The sequence below is a fragment of the Nyctereutes procyonoides genome, unplaced genomic scaffold (genome assembly GCF_905146905.1).
Source record: "Nyctereutes procyonoides isolate TBG_1078 unplaced genomic scaffold, NYPRO_anot_genome, whole genome shotgun sequence".
NCBI classification, from domain to species: Eukaryota; Metazoa; Chordata; class Mammalia; order Carnivora; family Canidae; genus Nyctereutes; species Nyctereutes procyonoides.
The window spans coordinates 3,376,781-3,394,307 of record NW_026575024.1 but is presented as its reverse complement, the minus strand read 5'-3'; the positions used below and the strand labels follow the sequence as shown (position 1 = coordinate 3,394,307).

The 17,527-nt window shown below is 59.1% G+C and overlaps 1 protein-coding gene across 7 annotated transcripts in view; it reads left to right on the top strand.

Moving 5' to 3' along the window:
• PHACTR3 (phosphatase and actin regulator 3) overlaps positions 1-17,527 on the top strand; it is a 213,045-nt gene that overhangs the window by 118,954 nt on the left and 76,564 nt on the right. For all 7 annotated transcript variants that reach the window (XM_055308034.1, XM_055308068.1, XM_055308054.1 and 4 more), the window contains 3 exons: positions 2,652-2,729; positions 8,414-8,596; positions 17,064-17,279. In XM_055308034.1, the coding sequence (XP_055164009.1) occupies positions 2,652-2,729; positions 8,414-8,596; positions 17,064-17,279 (477 nt within the window). The remainder of the gene's footprint in view (positions 1-2,651; positions 2,730-8,413; positions 8,597-17,063; positions 17,280-17,527) is intronic.

The following is a 17,527-nucleotide window of genomic DNA, read 5'->3' as shown; positions in this document are numbered from 1 at the left end:
ATGGGAAGGAGGTTCGTGCCCCGAAGAGCAAACCTCAGGGGAGACCACATCTCTACTCCCGCCCGGCCTTGCCTTGCCGCAGAGCTGGAAACAGTGAGAGCTGTGCTGGTGGCAGGAGTCCGGGCCCTGGGGACCGGGTGGGAAAGTGCTGGTCTCAGGCTGCTGCTGTCCTGTCCCCGGAGGCCCCAGGCCCGTCTCCTCCCCCGCCTCTGGCAGTGCAGAGGATGGCGGAGAACAGCCCTTGGCGGCAGCAGGTCCCTCACTCACACTTTTTATACATTTTACAAATTATTTCTTAACCCCCACCCCCCCGACCAAGAAGCTGATTGGCCAGTTCTCCTTGTTGAGCGTGAAAGCAGATCAGTGTTTCTGCAGGGATCCTGAGGCCTCCTGTGTGCCAGGCACAAGGTGGATGGGGCCCCAGGCCCCGCGCACTTAGAGCTTTCTGCCCAGTGGGGAGTGGGGCCGCAGACCAGTGAGTGTGGGCACAAGCCCGTGAGATCAGGGCCCTGGTGGGGCCGCAGAGATGCTGAGCAGGTGCTGGGGAGGAGGCGTGGGGGCGTAGGGGGCGTAGGGGGGTTAGGGGGTGGGTCTCACTTTGGGCTGGATGCTCTGAGAAGTCTCCGGTGAGGAGGCACCATTGAGCTCAGGTGTAACTGGCCTCTTGAGAAAAGCAGGGAACAGCATTTGTAGCAGAGGGAACAGTTCTTGCAAAGGCACAGGGGGGCAGAGCATGGTGACATGTGTGACCTTGGGAGCCCCTGATGTGCCCTGGGCCAGAGAATTGGGGGGGTGAGCTGTGCAATCTGCGGACTCCACACCCCAGGCCCCTTCCGCACTGTGCTGCAGGTGAGTGATCTGTAACCTCATCAGGATGCCGTAGGGTCCCCGCAGGTGCATTGAAGGCCTGTAGGTTAATGCCTGGGGTCCTCACTTGGGGGCCCTTTATGAGGCATTTGGAAATCCGGCTACATTTCATTTATTCTAAACCACTCGTCCCCTCACAGTGTGGGATATTAGTTTTTTCAGTATCTCGGATCCCCGATCTCACAGGCACTTAGCACGAGATGAAGTGAAATCTAAAGGTGGTTTAAAGAAACAAGATTAACCGAGGCCCGGGCCGGGCGAGCACGGGCAGCATCCCGGGGATGGCTCCCAGACTCGGTGGTCTGGGAAGTGGCCCCCGAGCTGGAACCTGCTCTGGGCTTTGAGGGAGGGGGCTTCGGTGGTGGGGGCCAGTCCCCTGAGAGGCGGACAGCAGATCCTCACGGCTGCCTCTTGGGGTCGTTGAGAGGCTCAGGAGTCAGGGCAGGTGATGTTCTGTGTGAGCCGCACCACAGTGAGCACCACCCAACGGGGTCCCCTGGGTGCTGTTCACCCCTGCTGTTGGACCAGATGGCGGCTTCTCCACTCACCCCTCCCAAAGTCAGAGTTCAAGTTCTCTGCTCCGTGCACACTTCTGGCACCTGGAGATTGGACCTAAGGAAGGATATCACATTCCCTTTGCCCAGAAATGTCTTCCTCCTGGTGGTGTTTGGGTTCCCTGTTGGTGCTTGGCTCTCTCGGTGTGAACACCTGCAGGGAAGCCAGCCCTGAAATTCGAGCGCGGTCTGGGTTTCCCCTTTAGTTCTGGGTCATTCCACTCACCCATTTAGATGTGCTCATTGTCCGGCTCCCCTGTGCCTGCTACAAAGTAGATGCTCAGTAAATGCTTTATTAGTTCTAATCATTTGAACAGCCCCGTTATCACCACCTGCTCCCCACTAGAGCTCCCTAGATCCTGGAGGGAGGAGGCCTGGGTTGGTTCTGCTCCCCAGGGATGCCCCAGCGCCTGCCCTGCACTGGGCACGTAGTAAGTGCTCAGTAAAGATTTGTAAATAAATAACTTCATTGCCATCACCTGTTTGTCCTCTGCCGCTAGCCGTTAAGCTCCGACGGGAGGGCCGGCTCTGTTCTGTGTCCCCCACTGTGGCCCTCGGCAGGCATTTGGAAACCAGGTTCTGTTGTAGGCAAATAGTTTTCTGGAAAGATAACGAAGAGGAGACTGTGCAGCAGAGTGAGCCCCCTGCCTCATGCTTGGGGGCGAGCTGCCCGGAGGCTTTGAGGAGAACTGGCTCCATAGGGTCGGTGTGTGTGTGTGGGGGGGGGCGCTGGCCCCTCCCTCCCTGTTTGGTGACATCTTTGAAAGCTTTAACCTGGGGTTTTATTGGAGAAACCTCTGGTGGGGCGGGAGACTGTTCTGTGAGCAGAAGTCAAGAGCCGCCAGGATGTATTGAGCAAAAGATAAGTCAAGAGCCGCCAGGATGTATTGAGCAAAAGATAACAGGACCCGCAGAAAAGTGCCCCAGGGTTCTGGGGGCGGAGAGATGATGCGCTCCTGGGCCGGGAAGTTAAGGAGCTTTAGGCTGAGGGTCAATGGGCAGGAAGTCCGCTTAGGGAAGGGTTATCCAGGTGTTGCTCTTCAGCTGAATCACAGGAATGACAGCTCAAGCCGTCCGCAGAATGTGCTCTCCTGGGTGAGCGTCTCTGCAGCACTGTGCAGACCGTGTAGTGGGAAAGCTTGGGGTCCCTGGCCAGCACCCAGCCCAGCAGCCCCCCCCCATCACCTGCTGTAAGCTAGATGCTCACCTGCGTGTCTGTGTGTTGTGCAGCGCTGGAGAAGAAGATGACCGGCAGGCAAGGTCGGGAGGAGCTCATCAAGAAGGGTCTGCTGGAGATGATGGAGCGGGGTAAGTGGGGCCACCACCCTGCAGATGATGGAACGGGGTAAGCAGGGCCACCACCCTGCAGATGATGGGGCGGGGTAAGTGGGGCCACCACCCTGCAGATGACGGAGCGGGGTCAGTAGGGCTGGCACCCTGCAGATGATGGAGTGGGGTAAGCAGGGCCACTACCCTACAGATGATGGAGTGGGGTCAGCGGGGCCCACAGAGGGTGGAGTGGCGATCGCGACAGCGGGTCTGGCCCTGGGGAGGCCTCCGTGGTGGCTGGTTCCCCGCAGGCCCATCCTGAGGCTCCGGGCCGCCTCTGCCCCAGAGCACAGAGCTAGGAGCCCTCATCTGTCGACGGTGGCCAAAGACTTCTTGCTGTGGCGGGGCCGGGGTGGGCTGGCCTCCGTCCTGCTTCCCCTGACTACATGGTGGCATCAGCTTCTGTTTCACGTCTCCACCATTATCCGTGATTGGGGCAGGTTACGTTTACCCACGCGGCCGTCTAGTACCGCTGCCAGCCCTTCTGGGCGCTGACCCGCCTCACCCCTTCCCTGTGCTCCCGCCCCCCACCCCAGGCACCCCCACCGCGCGTCCTTGAGAAACACTGGCTGTTGCTGCCCACGGTTCATTCAGAGAGTTCTGGAGCTCCCCACCTGGTCTTGGCCTGTGCGTGACGACGGGGCACAGACGCGGGTCCCGATGCGCACCTTCCATCCTCCCGTCTCTGAGACGCGGGGGGCAGCAGACCTGGCCGCCCGGGGACCTCCCTCTGTAGCCGGGCCACGCTCTTGCCTCCTGATGGAAGGGGCCTGGCCTGGGGGGCGGCTCCCCGAGGCTGTGGGGGTGTGTGGAGCCCCTGCCCCGTTGCCATGGTCCCTGTCCTTTGGCTCAGGCATCAGGACCAGGATGCGCAGCAGGTCTGCCCCCCGCCGGCCCGGCCGCTCTCCAGCCCAGGGTGCTCTCCGCCCTCGTTGCTCTTCAGCTTGGGAGGGGAGCGCGGTGACGGGCCGTGGTGGTGGGAAGTCGGCACGAGGAGCTGCCCACGCCCGTGACGGAACCTGGCAGCCCGTCCTGCGGTGTTGGGGTGTTGACGTCCGACTCTCAGAACTGGGGGATTGTCACCTGGACTGTTTCATCGGGATGGGACAAAGCAGCTCCGACTCTGCATTTTGAATGTCACCAGCAAACCTTCCTTTGGAGCTTGGGGAAGGGGAAGGGACGATAGCCCCGCATCCAGCCTGCTTGTCCTCTGTCCTAGAAATTCTTATCACCTGTGAATGAAGAGGAAGCGAAGATGTGGATTTGATTCCTGTCAGAAAAATAGAGGCGGGTGCAGAACTAAAGGGGGGGGTCTTCCGAGGAGGGCTCTGCTTTAACTCAGCTCTGAACCGTTGTGCAACGTGTCATCTGAGGGACCCAAGGGCCACAGGGAGCAGGTGGTGTCCGGCGCTGGCCCCCAGCGTGCCGTCACCAACCCCCACGTTAGGTCACACTCCGGCCAGCCGAGTGAGGACGAGCCGGGAGCAGGTGGGTCCCACACACACAGTCCTTCCTCGGGAGTTGAAAATGCGCTCGCCGACTGATGCCCCCGGAGGTGATCCCACAGATGCACATGAAGTCAGCTGCGCTGAGTGCAGTGGCACCCAAAGAACGGGACACGGGCCTGGCCCGGACAGCGGGGGAGGTCTCAATGGGAGCCCGGGCGGTGGTGGAGCAGGCTGGTCCTTACAGCCTCTGGGAGGGCCCTGGGGTCAGGGGGCGGAGGGGGCACGCTTGTGTTCTGCGGAGCTTTCCTATGTGTGCAGGGACCGTGGGATCTAGGACGGGTTGGCAGCAGGCCCCTGGGGTCAGTACTGCCCTGCGGTAGCACCCCAGGCCCCTTGCTTCGAAAATGCCTTTTCCTGCTGGGGGCCAAGGCCAGCCCCAGCCAGGCCATGTGCGTCCCTGGCGTCCTGGTGTTGGGATAACCCGCGTTCCTGCCCGTTGCCAGGCGTCCTTGAAGGGGTGTGGAGCTGCCCCCTCCCCTCCTGTGGCCTCTGTCTGGCGTAGGGGTCAGGGTGAGTCCCCCTCCCAGGTTTGGCTAAAGGACTCCTCCCCTGCTGCCACCTGTTCCCAGCCAGGCCACGTGTCTGCAGCTGGAGCGCCTCCCCGTGGCCGGCTGCACCTGCGCCTTCACACCTGGCGGGCGCCTGGGTGCTGGGTGTGGGTGACAGGGCCCCGGGCCCCAGAGAGGCCCCCACGGGCTCAAGCACGGGCCCTGCAGAGCTGCCCCAGACCTCACCCTTGAGCTTCACGAGCAGGACAAACCCACGTGGACACATGCCTGCCCCCACAGCTGTCACCTGGGAGTTGGCCCACAGGGCAGTCAGCAGCATGAGGGTGCGAGCCGGCTCCCGGGCAGGGCCTGCGGGAGAGAGCCCGAGAGTCCCCGGGGGGTGTTTTGTGATCCTATTAGCCTGCGCGTTTCTGAGCAGCCTGACCCAGCTCCTCTTTTCATTCCCAAAAGTCAGGCAACCTTCTGGAACTTGGGAGGGACCCGTGGGTGCTGCTAAGGAACGCAGGACGTGGACTGGGCTGGAGGCGGGGGAGGTGCCCCGTCCCCCACTCTGTCTTCCCTGCTTTGGCCACGCTCCTGTGACTCACCAGGTGACAGGTGAGGGCCAGCCAGCATCCCGGCCCCTCCACTCCCTCCCTCGCCCGAAGCAGCAGGTAAGGACAGGAGCCTACACATCATCCCTGTATGTGGCCACTCGGCCTTTTTTCAACTGAAGGAATTTCATACTCTACCATGGGGTAGAAGAAGGACATCCTTGTCACCCTGGTGCAGTGTTCAGTGACCTGAGAGCCACAGGGTTTCCTTCCCCGGGGGGCACTGGGCAGTGACACGTTGTCAGGTGTGTCTGGTTTCCCTGTGGCAGGAACGTGGGGCAGCGTGTGCGTGTGCCTGCATGTGTGTGCACACGGGGTGTGTGCGTGTTGGGGGCACGCTCCCTGTCCCCGCGACTGCTCCGCTGTGTCTCCCCCCACAGCCCTGGGGGGAGGGGGATGGGCATCCAATGGAGACCGGGCCAGGAGGGAGGGCTGGCTGAGCAGCGAGGCTCAGGGGACAGCCACCCACAGCTCCCCCCGCCCCAGCCAGCGTCTCTTAGCAACGGCCCTGCCACCAGCGCTATTTTGGGAACTGTAACTTTCATTGAACATGATTCTGAACCGGAGCTCGGAGCACAGCCCGGGAGAGTCCTGCAAGTGCCCGGAGCTGGGCCGCAGGTGGCGGAGGCCTCCAGCTGCATGTCGGGTGGAGCCTCTGCTGAGCCGGCTCCGGGCCGCGGACCCTCAGTGTTGTGACCACTTTACTGTCGCTGATGATGATGGGGGGAGGGGGGCTATTGTTCCAAACAACAGCGTCCGTCACGGGCAGCACATGGCCTGTCCTTCCTGAGAATGGGTGTCCGCCTCTGCAGGCGGCGGGCCGCAGCCTCACCCGGCCGAGTTGTAGCGTTCAGCTGGCACGATGCTGCAGGGGCCCAGCCGCGTCTCTGGCAGGGCGCAGCTTCCCCTCCAGGCTGGCTGTCCTCTGCCCCCGGGGACCGAGGAAGCTGGTGGCAGGGACCATCACAACCGTATGTCAAGTACAGGTGAACCCGTCCTGAGCAAGGGCTCGAGAAAGCACGCTTTTGAGCTGGAGCTTTGTGACACTTCATCGTATCCACTGGACGTATCCCCAGCTTGCATCTGGGGCTTTTCCTGGGTCGGGGTTGGTAGGCGGACCGTGGCGGCAAGTCTGCGGGTCAGAGCTGGTCCAGGACGAGTTTTTGTAACGCCCTTGGGCTGAGTATGGTTTTTAAACTTAAAACTGTTTTTTCGTAAAAATAAAAAAAATCAAAGAATCGCAGTATGGGCCCTGTGGCATGTGGCCCACAAAGTCTAGAATATTGGTCACCTGCTCGTTTGGATCCTCTGGTCAGGTGACACGGCTGCACAGGTGACACCTTCCCAGCCCCAGCTCTCCAGACCTCAGCCTGGCTGACCTTTCTGCCCTCCCCGGGAATAGGTGGCCGAGGTTACAACTCCTGTCCCTGGGGGGGTCACATGCCGTGGGCTGGGCCCAGGTCCTGGGTGCAGTGAGCACCCAGCCTGTTGCTCTCACGTGGGCACATGTGTCCACTCACGGGGCCGGACTATCCGTCATCCTCGTCAGACCTCGTCAACAGTAGTAATGATCATTGCAGGCACGTGTGAAGGGCCTGCTTCTTGGCAGGGGCATTGTGTAGATTAACTCATTGAATTCCCGCGTGGATGCCACGGAGCCCCTAGTGACATCATCATCCCCGTGGTAGGGGCGAGGAGACTGAAGCCAGAGACGTCTGCCATGGGATGGGATGTGTGGGCAGGGTCCATTCTTGTCCAACCAGGGCACTTCTGGGGGTGAAAGGGGCCTTGTTGGAGGACAGGAGGGCGGCAGGTGGGAGTTGAGGCTGGCCCAGATGAAGGGAGCCCTGACCCTGAGATCGACCACCCGCACACCCCCCCCCCCCCCCAGGGATGGGAGGCAGCTCTCCTGAGCCAGGCTGGGGACCCACACTGCCGTGTGCACGTGTGCAGGTCACGCTGCCGCTCTGCACGTGGTGACCACCTGGTGACCCAGGCACACTGGCTGTGGGACCTGAGGGGCCCTTGCAGGGGCTCCATGCCCTGGTCTGCATCTCAGAGGGGTGATCGTTATCCGTTGGCTGTGACTCTCAGCTCCGACCTGCCATCTGGTGGCCGTGTGACTGGACCCGTTCATTATGCTCCTGACCACCAAGCCTCTCTTTGGCAAAATACAATCCTGGAGGTGATCAGTCAGTCCCAAGCCAGACCCTCAAAGGTTCCAGCTGAGCCCCAAGCAAGGAGAGGCACTGAGTCCTCCTTTCAGCCCTATTAGGAGCCTGGGGTCACTTTTTTCTGAGGAGGCCACCTGTCTCGAGCTGCTCTGAGCCCCCTCGGTCCTTGGCTGTGCTCCTATCCCTGGGCCTGCAGCACCTGAGAGTGTGAGCCAGCTGGGGGAAGGAATCGACTCTTCTTATTCCCTGGGGTGGGTGGCAGAGAATGGTTTGCATCCTAGGGGATCGATGGTGCAGCAGTGGGCACGGAAGCAGGTTGGTTACCTGTATCCACGAGAATGTCTCGTACCAAACACCTGCAGTGCCTCGAGCGGTCGTTGTTTGTCATCCGGTCTGGGCTGGCCTTGCTGGTGGGACAGGAGCAGCTCTGTTTTGTACCATCTGCCTCTCGTCCCCTAGCCTGCTGGCCAGGTGCATCCTAGCAGTGAGGCAGGTGTTGGCTCGATGGTAGGGAGGGTGTGAGCACTCTTGAAGGCATTGCTGCTTCAAGCCTGCTGAGGCCCTGTTGGCCAATGCAAGCCATGGGCAGAGGCCATCGTGGGAATGGGGGGCACTGCCGGGTACTGATGTGGGTGGCACAGTCCCCCACAGGTGGGTGCTGTACAGAGGCCAGGGGGCTGGCGCAGTAGCAGCCTCCTTAGGACGAGCTTCCTTAGGAATACTGGATGTGGAGAGGGACTCCCAGGAGGTGTGGGGAGGAGACACCGGGGTGTCCTGCTCGGGCCTGGGATGGCACGCTTCCCAGGGAGGCACCTCACGTGAACGAAAGCACGGAGGAAGGGAGATGTGGGCCCAGCTGACACCTGGATTTCCTTGCAGATGCTGAAAGCAAAGCCTGCGCCCCTGACGGAGGGCCCCGAGCCACGCAGAGTGAGCCATCCACCCCCAAGCAGGAGACGCTGACTTCAGAAGAAGCCCCACCAGGAAGCCCTTTGGCCACTGGGACAGACCAGTCTTCCCTGGATGAGCCGCTGTCCTTGGACTCCCGTTCTGACGATGCAGGTACTGGCCGTAGGCCGTGCAGGGCTGAGCCGCTGCCAGGAGGGCCATTGGCCTGGGGCCCCCCACCCCACCCCACGCCCCCACCCTCCCAGCCCCGTAGTATCCTGTCCTCAGAGGCACAGCCGTGCTCTGGGCTCCGAGCCCTGCCATGCTTTCCTGTGTGGTTGGGTTTCAACATTGGCCAGAGCGTTTTTCTCTACTGTCTCTTCCCAAGCTTGGCACAGCGAGGAGGTGTAGGTGTTGAGGATGTTCCCAGGTGGCCTTCCCATGTGCATTCCTCCTGGGACATTTTTGCCTGCCTCCGGGAACTTCTGAGCAGGAAGATTCTCTCCAAGGGAGCCAGTGTCCTGTGGGAGTGGCTTAGTTGAGCCCAGAACCGTAGGGCAGGATGAGGAAGAAGGACCTTCCTCGTGGCCTAAATCATCAGCAGGTGGCTGCCTCGGTGCCCGGAGCCTCCAGGTGCTGGCCGGGGTGCTAAGTGCCATGCTCCTCATGTGCAGGGCTCTCTTCATCACCTCTCCATCAGGTGTGCTGGATGAGCTGCTCAAAGCCTCATTTCCAGCCTCCTTTCCTGGTCAGGGTTGTTTGAAGGGAGGAGGAGCTTAGTGCAGTGTGTGCTGCCCTGGGTCGTTGTCGGGGTCGGTGGGGGCCGTGGTGCTGGTGGTGGTTTTATTTGACTAGACCGGGGCAGGTGCCAGCTGAGGCAAAGGTGGGGAGAAAAGGAAACCAGACATGAACCCACCAAAGGAGCTTGTGAGTGCTTTGAAATATCCACCCCCTCTTCTGGCCCGTTAGCAAGTGTTCCTATGGAAATATTCAGGGGGGCCTCACTGTCGAGTTGGAAGCTCTTTCCCTCGTAAAATTTGCTAGCTATGAATACATCAGGCACGGTGTGGGGGCTAGAGGTCAAATGGTCCCCACAAGTGTGGGAGGTTGGACATCCAGGCCACGTGGAGGGGTGTGCCGGGCTCCCGTGGCTGGTGGGTTCTGGGCTTCAGAGCCAGGGGGGCATCTGTTCTCTGTGACCTACTGCCGAACACGACTCGCACCTCTGCCTTTCGCCAGCTGTCCCGGCCAGTGAAATCCCTCCAGGCCCCTGCTGAGAGGTAGGCTCTGCCCTAGGTCCTGGGGGTGGCTGGACCTCTCCGGTTTCACCGCAGCTTAGGGATGTGGTAGGAGTTTAGGTCTGAAGGTTTGTCACCCTTGGATGGTCCCAGTGTGCCCAGGGTGGACTTCATCAGGGTGGTGCTTGGTGCGATTCCACCCGTGGTCCTTGCAGGTGAGCCCGCCCTTGGCCACGGAGCCTCCTGCTCTGCCGGGCTGCTGCAGGCAGCTCCCCTGCTGGGGCCTGGCGCTTCTCCGCGGCAGGCTCCTTCTGCTTGCTCAGCTCTGAGGAGCGTGCATGCTCCCATCAGCGGCCCCACTAACCTCAGGTGCTCTTTCTCTACGTGCTTGGTTTAGGGATGGGTTCTTGAGAGCGGAGTTGGTCTGTTGAGACCACAGGTTTCTGTTAAGGACTTGCTCCTGGGCAGGATGTGCTGGTGGGTCGGGGGTCATAATGGCAAACGTGTCTGGGTCCCGTCCTCCCAGACTGATGGGAGAAGGTGAGCAGACTTGCCGACCCCCTTGAGCTAAAAGCACATGATGATGAGTGTGCATCCTCGGGCTCCTCCCTGAGCCTGGGGGCTGGGGCAGTCCGGGGGCGAATAGTTGGCCAGGTAGACAGCGAGGGAAAGAGCCTCTGGGATGCAGGAAAACATTTGCAAAGAGTGGGAAACAAGGTCCACAGGCTTCTTCTGCACGGAGCCAGCTGACTGTTGTTGCCTTTGTGGGTCAGAAGGTTCCTGATGGTGAGCACCACTGAGCTCCACGGGGTGGCCCAAAAGCAGCCACAGAAGTGCTTGCGAGAGCACGTGGCTATGTGCCCACAAACCTAATTTACAAAAGCAGCCTCTGGGCTGGGTTTCTGCGGGCTGTGGTTGGCCAGGGAGCAGAGCAGACATGGGACTTTCACAGAGTGAAAGGTGTGTATGTGTGGCCAGAGCCAAGGCAAGCTGGGGGGGGGGGGGCGGAGGGCCCTTGGGACCTGGGGATGACAGGAGAGGGATGGAGGGGGAGCCGTGGTGGATTTGTGCTGTAGGAGGAGCACCGGGCTGCGGGGTGAGGCCTGGGGAGCAAGCGAGACCACTGTCCCTGGTCCATGTGAGCCCGCGGCAATGGCACCTCCTCCATCAGCCGGCGTGGGTACCGTGTCCCTGAGGTGTGAGAGAGGAGTTGACATAAGGTGGCATGTGGCAGATCTCTAGAAACCTTTTTAACGGCGATGTTTATTTTCATTAGCAAAAGAGGAATGGGTTTCCCGTTGAGGGCAGCGGAAGGATTTTCTCCTCCTAGTCAGCAAGTTAAAAGGAAAAGTGTGCATTCACGTAAAAGAAAGGGCAGTGAACCAAAGTACAGGAACGTGGAGAAAAGTCTGAAACCTTTAACGGAGGCCGGTCGTGGGCGGCGTGCCGTTCCCAGCACCACACCTGCATTAGCTCGTTCAGCCCAGGGAAGGCCCCTAGGATATCAGCACTGCTGTTTCCCTCTTTCCTTCAAGGCGAGAGGGACGTGCAGAGGTTCTGTAACTCAACCGAGGGTACAGAATTAGGGGATTCTGAGCAACGTGTTTGACATCAGCCGAGCCCAGCTTTGATACGTGGCTGAACTGTCAGCCCAGCTGTGTGACGGCAGAGAAGTCGCTCAGCCTCTCTGAGCCTGCGTTCTCAATGCTGAGGATCACGCCATACCATCCCTCAGGGGTGCTGAATTAGGTAATTCCCAGGAATCCCGTAACGCCACCCTGACGTGCCCCGAGTACTCCATAAGTGTTTGCTGCTGGCGATGGTTCCCATTGTCCTCACGGTAAAAGCATCTCTTGGGCCCTAATGCATTTAACACGCAGGATCCAGGCCTACAGATGCCCCAGAGGCCCTGCCTCTGACACACATGTGTTTTGGGATGTGGATCTGCATTTTGCTACTGAGTCAGGACACTGCTGGGATCTCTGGCAGCCCTGCAGGCCTGGAATCCTGCGCCGGGAATGCTGGCCACCACTGTGACCCCAGATCTCTGTCGGGAAGGCTTGAGCAAAGCCCTTCAGTGAGGGGACGCATTATAACCTAACAGCACTTAAACCCACTGCTTGAAAAATTGCCAGTCCACATTTGAGAATGAGGAGCTTCCATAAGAACTTCTTGGGCAGCTAGCTGCTTCCCAGCTTCAAAGCTGGGGCCCCACCCCCTGGTGACCTCTTTGTGGGCTGCAGCGTTACATGGTGAATGCCATGTCCCCCACCACCCGTGGCCTCCCTTTCCGTGGGTTCAGTTCCCCGCCAGCACCTGCGGCCTGGAAGCAGACGCTCCTCCTGACGTGCCGTCAGAGGGTCAGCGGTGGGCTAGCGCCATCCGCTCCCTGTGTCTCCTCACGTAGGCTCCTATCCTGTCCCGTTCCGAGGAGGGTGAGTACAGCACGATACGCTGCCTGGAGAGAGCGACCTCAGTCACAAAACCTTTACGAGTGTACGTTGTTGTCATTGTTCTTGTTCATCTCTCGCTGTGCTGGATCTGTAAGCCGCACGTCTTCATAGACGGGCACGCAGAGGAGAAGACCCAGGGCCTGTCCGGTTTGGTGCTGCCCATGAGTCCAGGTATCCTTTGGGGTCCTGGAACGTATCTCCTGTCGATAACGGCAGGTGGGGGGGGGGGCTGCTGTAGTTAAAGCGTGACGGGATCCTGGGTCTGTAGGGTCTGGTAATCTGACTCTGTTCACCTCTCATTCTTATCTCCGCACTCTGCAGCTCAGCACCCAAGGGACGCGGGCCCATCCGTCTGTGCTGTCAAGAGTGCATAACAGAGAAAGCTGGATTGATTGATTGATTGATTGATTGATTGATTTGAAAGCTGGATTCTAAGTGGCAACTTTGTCAGGGGAGTGCTTGAGCCTCGGGGAGTGCCTGCCTAGGTTCTCTTCTTGGCCCCAGGAAGTTCATGGAAAAGTCCAGGGGCCCGGAATGGGATGACCTTGTGTCCCGGGAGGGAATCCCCTGGAGACGTCCTCTGTGGTCTGCTGTATGTTCTGGGAGATTAGCTACTTCTTCTTAAAAAGGAGGCTTCGTGCAAACTTTGCTGGGGGAGAGGGAGGGACCACATGTCCATGTGCATCAAGAAGCTCCTAGCTTCAGAGGACACCGCTGCTTGGCCAGGTGGGGCTGCAGCTTCCACAGACTGCGGTGTGTGTTTGGAGGGGAGAAGAGGGAGTTCTAGCCAAAGACACCAGGAATGTCTTAGGAAAAGAATGCTGTCAGAGATTCCGGCCGTTGTTTTCTTTGACTCTCTGAGTTGGGCGGTTAGGGTTGACTTTGAACCCTTGTAGGTGGGGTGATTTTGTTTTTCCTGGTTTAATTTGGATAGTGCTACACCAGCTACATAGAATTCCCTAAAAAGCCCAGAAGGATCTGTTGTTTTAACTTTAAATGGGATGGATGGGTGTTCATTGTCGGTGCTGCTGGGCAGGGGCTGAGCTCTGCTGTTCCCATAAGTGCGCTAATTAAAAGGCAAGCGGCATTCAGTAAGCATGTACTGTGTTCATTGTATTTTTCTTAACAGCCCTATTTTTTTTTTAAGCTGAGAAAGCAGAGGCCCAGAGAGATTGTTGCTTATCATCCGAGGCCCCAGAGCCCAGAAGTGGTAAGCTGGAATTGGATCCCCAGACATGCTTTTAACCGTAATACTCTACGGCCTAAACTAGTGGCAAGCAGGGGGTACACCTTCATTCTGCTTCTGGAATGCTCTGGAATGTGGGTTGTTTCGAAGTAGAAGAGAGGATGGCGAACTGCAGGCTATAGGTCCGACCTGGGTGCACCTGTGTACGCACGCCGTTGCTTCTGTGTCACCTGAGCCCTACGTTGAGGTTTGCAAGGTGACATAGGCCCCTTGGCTGAGAATTCAGCTGGTGAGCAGCGACCTCTGCTGGCCAGCGGAGCGCACGAACCGCCCCCCCGGGGGGAGGATCTCAAATGTGGGGAACATGTCAAGCCCACACTGTTTTCTACATTTTTATTTTATTTTATTTTATTTTATTTTATTTTATTTTATTTTATTTAATTTTTAATTTTTATTTATTTATGATAGTTACAGAGAGAGAGAGAGAGAGAGAGAGAGAGAGGCGCAGAGACACAGGCAAAGGGAGAAGCAGGCTCCATGCACCGGGAGCCCGATGTGGGATTCGATCCTGGGTCTCCAGGATCGCGCCCTGGGCCAAAGGCAGGCGCCAAACCGCTGCGCCACCCAGGGATCCCTTCTACATTTTTAATGGGTGTTAACGTTTTAATTTTTGGCAAGATTCCAAACTACAGTGGTAGCTACACACTCACATGAGCTGTAGAGGAAGATGCAGGCTGGAAGAGCTGTTGAAGCACCGCATTCCCAGCCTCAGGGACCCCAGGTCCCCTAGGTCAAGGACCTAGGTGTCCGTGTGTGACGAGCTTGGGTGAGTTTTGCCGGTAGCTGTTGGAGCAGATTTTGCTGAGACCTGCCTGTGTGTTGAGTCCTGGGGCTCTGAGAGCAGAGGTGGGGGGCCTGCATTCCACCTTGGGCTGGAGGGGAGAGGGGACGGCTGTGGGGCTGTTAGAAGCTTACCTTACAGCCTGTGGTCGAGGAGGTGTGAGCTGTGACCACTGACTTACCCCCAGAAGCGTGCAGCTGCCCTGTCCAGCGCAGCACTCACTAGCTGCACGGCTACTTAATTAACTAAATGAAATTTTAAAAAATTCAGCTTCCCAGTCACGCTGGCCACCTGTCAGTTGCTCATTGGCCACACGTGGCTGGTCGCCTACTGAAATGGACAGGGAGGAAGCCTTTCCAGCATCTCTGAAAATTCTGTTGGACAGCACTGGGCATGAGAGGTGGCACACATCCACTTTGGGGCACGTCCACTTTGGGCACAGGCAGGGAAGTTTTGCTGTTTGAACTGGCCAGCCTTCTGGAGCTCGCTGCACCAACAGAGATGCTCGGACCTACAAAACCCTTTATAGAAAAAGTCTGCCAACCGCTGGTTGAGAGAATGGATTTGGGGCAGGGGGTGTGGTAGGGAGGGAAGGAATCTGGAGGCCATTGCTGAGGTCCAGGCAGAGGCCATGGCAGCTTGCACGGGGAGGCCAAGTGGACTTTGCTGGCTGAGAAATGTTTGGGATGTGGAGCAAATGGTATTTATCTGGGAATTACATATAGAGGACAAGGTACGGGGTGTCCAGTCTGGCTGCACAGCTGGAGAGCTGTATAGGAAGCGTGGTGAGGGTGGGGATCTGTCTGGTTTGATGCTGGGTCTGTGGCTCCTGGAGGGGTGTCTGGACCGCATAACTGTTCCGGGACATTTGCAAGATGGGTTGGCGGATGGATGGATGAGTGTGAGGGAGGAGGTGACGGGGGAGGGCTTTCCCCTGGGAAATCAGGAGATGGCTTTGGGAATGTTTCATTTTGTCCTCCTGACCTCCAGATGGAGATGTCACAGTGGCCGATAACGTATGGGTCTGGAGCTTGGAGAGAAGGTCAAGGGTCAACAGAGATAGGATTGATTCTGAAGCCAGAGGACTGGATGGGAGAGTCAGAGCTGTGGACTGAGGGCTGGGTCCTGGGCAGCCCATGTACAGCTGGCGAGAGGCCGAGCAGGTGCGGCCAGTGTGACAGGAGGGAACTAGGGAACAGGTGTCTGGAAGCTGAAGAGGAGCATGTTGAAGCGAGACAGGACTGCTGAGACAGAGCAAGTGGACCTGCCATGGCTGACGTGGGTGTGGGGACCTTGATCTGGGCTGCCCCGTCCCCCCATTAACCTATCCCTTGGCAGCACAGCCAAGGGACCCCGTGGAGTCCAGGTCCTACACTGCTCATCTTGTCCAGACCCCCAGGACCTGGAGGGAGAGACTGGCCTGTTTGTGTTTGCACCTTGCAGGACCCAGGCTTGTGCCCTGAGAGTGCCCCAGCCGTGGGGTTAGCCATGGACGGTAAACAGACAGAAATGGTAATAACATGGGGTCTGCAGGATGTGCAGCACCTGCTTCTCCAGTTTCTTTGAAGTTCTCCAAGGGCAGGTATCAGGCCAGCACCGCGGACAGCGCCCACCCAGCAGGCCCTCCAGAACCTTCCCCATGGTGAATCCCGTGCCAGGACTTCAGGACCAGCTCTGCCAAGCTGTTCCTCATGGGTGTTTGTATCTTCCTCCTCAGCTGGTTGTAAAAAATAAGATGAGATGTGCAGCAGGCACCTGGCACCATACTGGGCACCTGGGGCATGCTCCGAGAGGGCAGGGAGTGCTGGGATCCCAGGTGGGCATGGGGAGGGGACCCACCTCTCGTATCAGGGAGGGGGAAGGGAAGATGAGGTTTTAGGGATAGTTGTGTTTGAGTCAGGCATCCAAGAAGTGTGCCCCCACCCACCTGGAGGCCTCAGTTTCCCCTGGCAGTGAGGCTGCATGAGAGGAGGGAGGTGAGGAGCTGGAGGCGGGAGTTTGAGGCACGCTGAGGGCCCTGACCGTGGCAGTCCTGAGGTGGCTTCTGCTGGGGCTCCTGTGCCAGCATCTTTCTCCCGCAGCCCTCACGGGGTGGGGACTGGTGGGCAGAGGCCTCACCAGGGAGCCAAGTGGAAAGGAAGTGGGCAGAGGACTTGGGGGTGTCAGTGGGCTGGGTGATGCAGTGACGATCAGTAGAACTTGAGCTGGAGGAAGGGAGAAGTGAACGGGGAGGGTGCTCACGGATTGGGAGAGGGCCGAGGGGTCGACAGGCTCGGGGATGGTGCTCAGGGGGCAGCAGGAAGGAGAAGGGACGCGGGCTCTGGGCAGACTGACCCTTCCTCAAAGCTGGACCTCCTGCCTCCCACGCCACTTGGTGGGGCCCCCGGGCCAGGGGCCGGGGCTGTGGGAAACCAGACCCATAAAGTCAATAGCTGCTGAGTTTGAGGGTCTGCAGGGGCCAGACACACACCTCGTTGTTACTTCCTGCTTAAACCAGCCATCCTGTGAGGGACTGTTGGTGGTTGTCAGGGGTCACATGCGGGTACATGGGGTACCGGAGTTTTAGGAACTTAACCAGGATCACAGTGCAGGGGCTGATGGGGCCTGGGCATGCGTCCATCCAGCACCTGTGATGGTGGCCGTCCCCAGGGCAGGTGGGGGCAGGAACTTTGGCACCACCTGCTGAGTGGGGGAAGGCTCTTGAGGTCGCTTCCTCCCCCCATCCTGTCCCTCCCTCTCGTCTCCACTTCTGACAGTTCCACTGACCTCTCAGCTCACAGGAAGTCAGGTCTGCATGCAAAGTGACCCCTCTCCTGTGAGCAGTCCCCCCTCCGCCAGCCCAAGCCCCCGTCCCGTCCTCACTCACATCACCCCAGTCGTGGGAGGGATGGCGTGTGAACTCTCTCCTTTGCCTTTGAACCAGCCAAGATGCCGTCAGCGTCCAGAGGTGAAGAAGCAGACGCCGCCGCCGGCAGCCTCCCGCCTACCACGGACGAACCCTCTCAAGCCTTAGCTGGGTCCGACTCCCCGGACAGTCCTCCCAGACCCCTGGAGAGGTCCGTGGGCCAGCTCCCCAGCCCCCCGCTCCTGCCCACCCCGCCGCCCAAGGCAGGCTCCAAAACCACGAAAAATGTCACAGGTGGGTCCGCGTGCACACGTCCTTCTGTTCATCGGTCCAGGCTCTCAACCCGATCTCAACCGATCTCAACCCGGGGCCCACCGTGGGCTGGTTCTCAGCCTGGGCTTCGGCAGCCAGGGCTCTGGGCAGGTGCAGGGCAGCAGTTCTTAGCAAGCAGCTCTGGTTGTCGGGAGCAGACCCCTGGGGCCCCCTCTAGCAGATGGGGCGGTCTGTTGGCCAGAGTCAGAGATGTCTTCCAGAACCTGAAG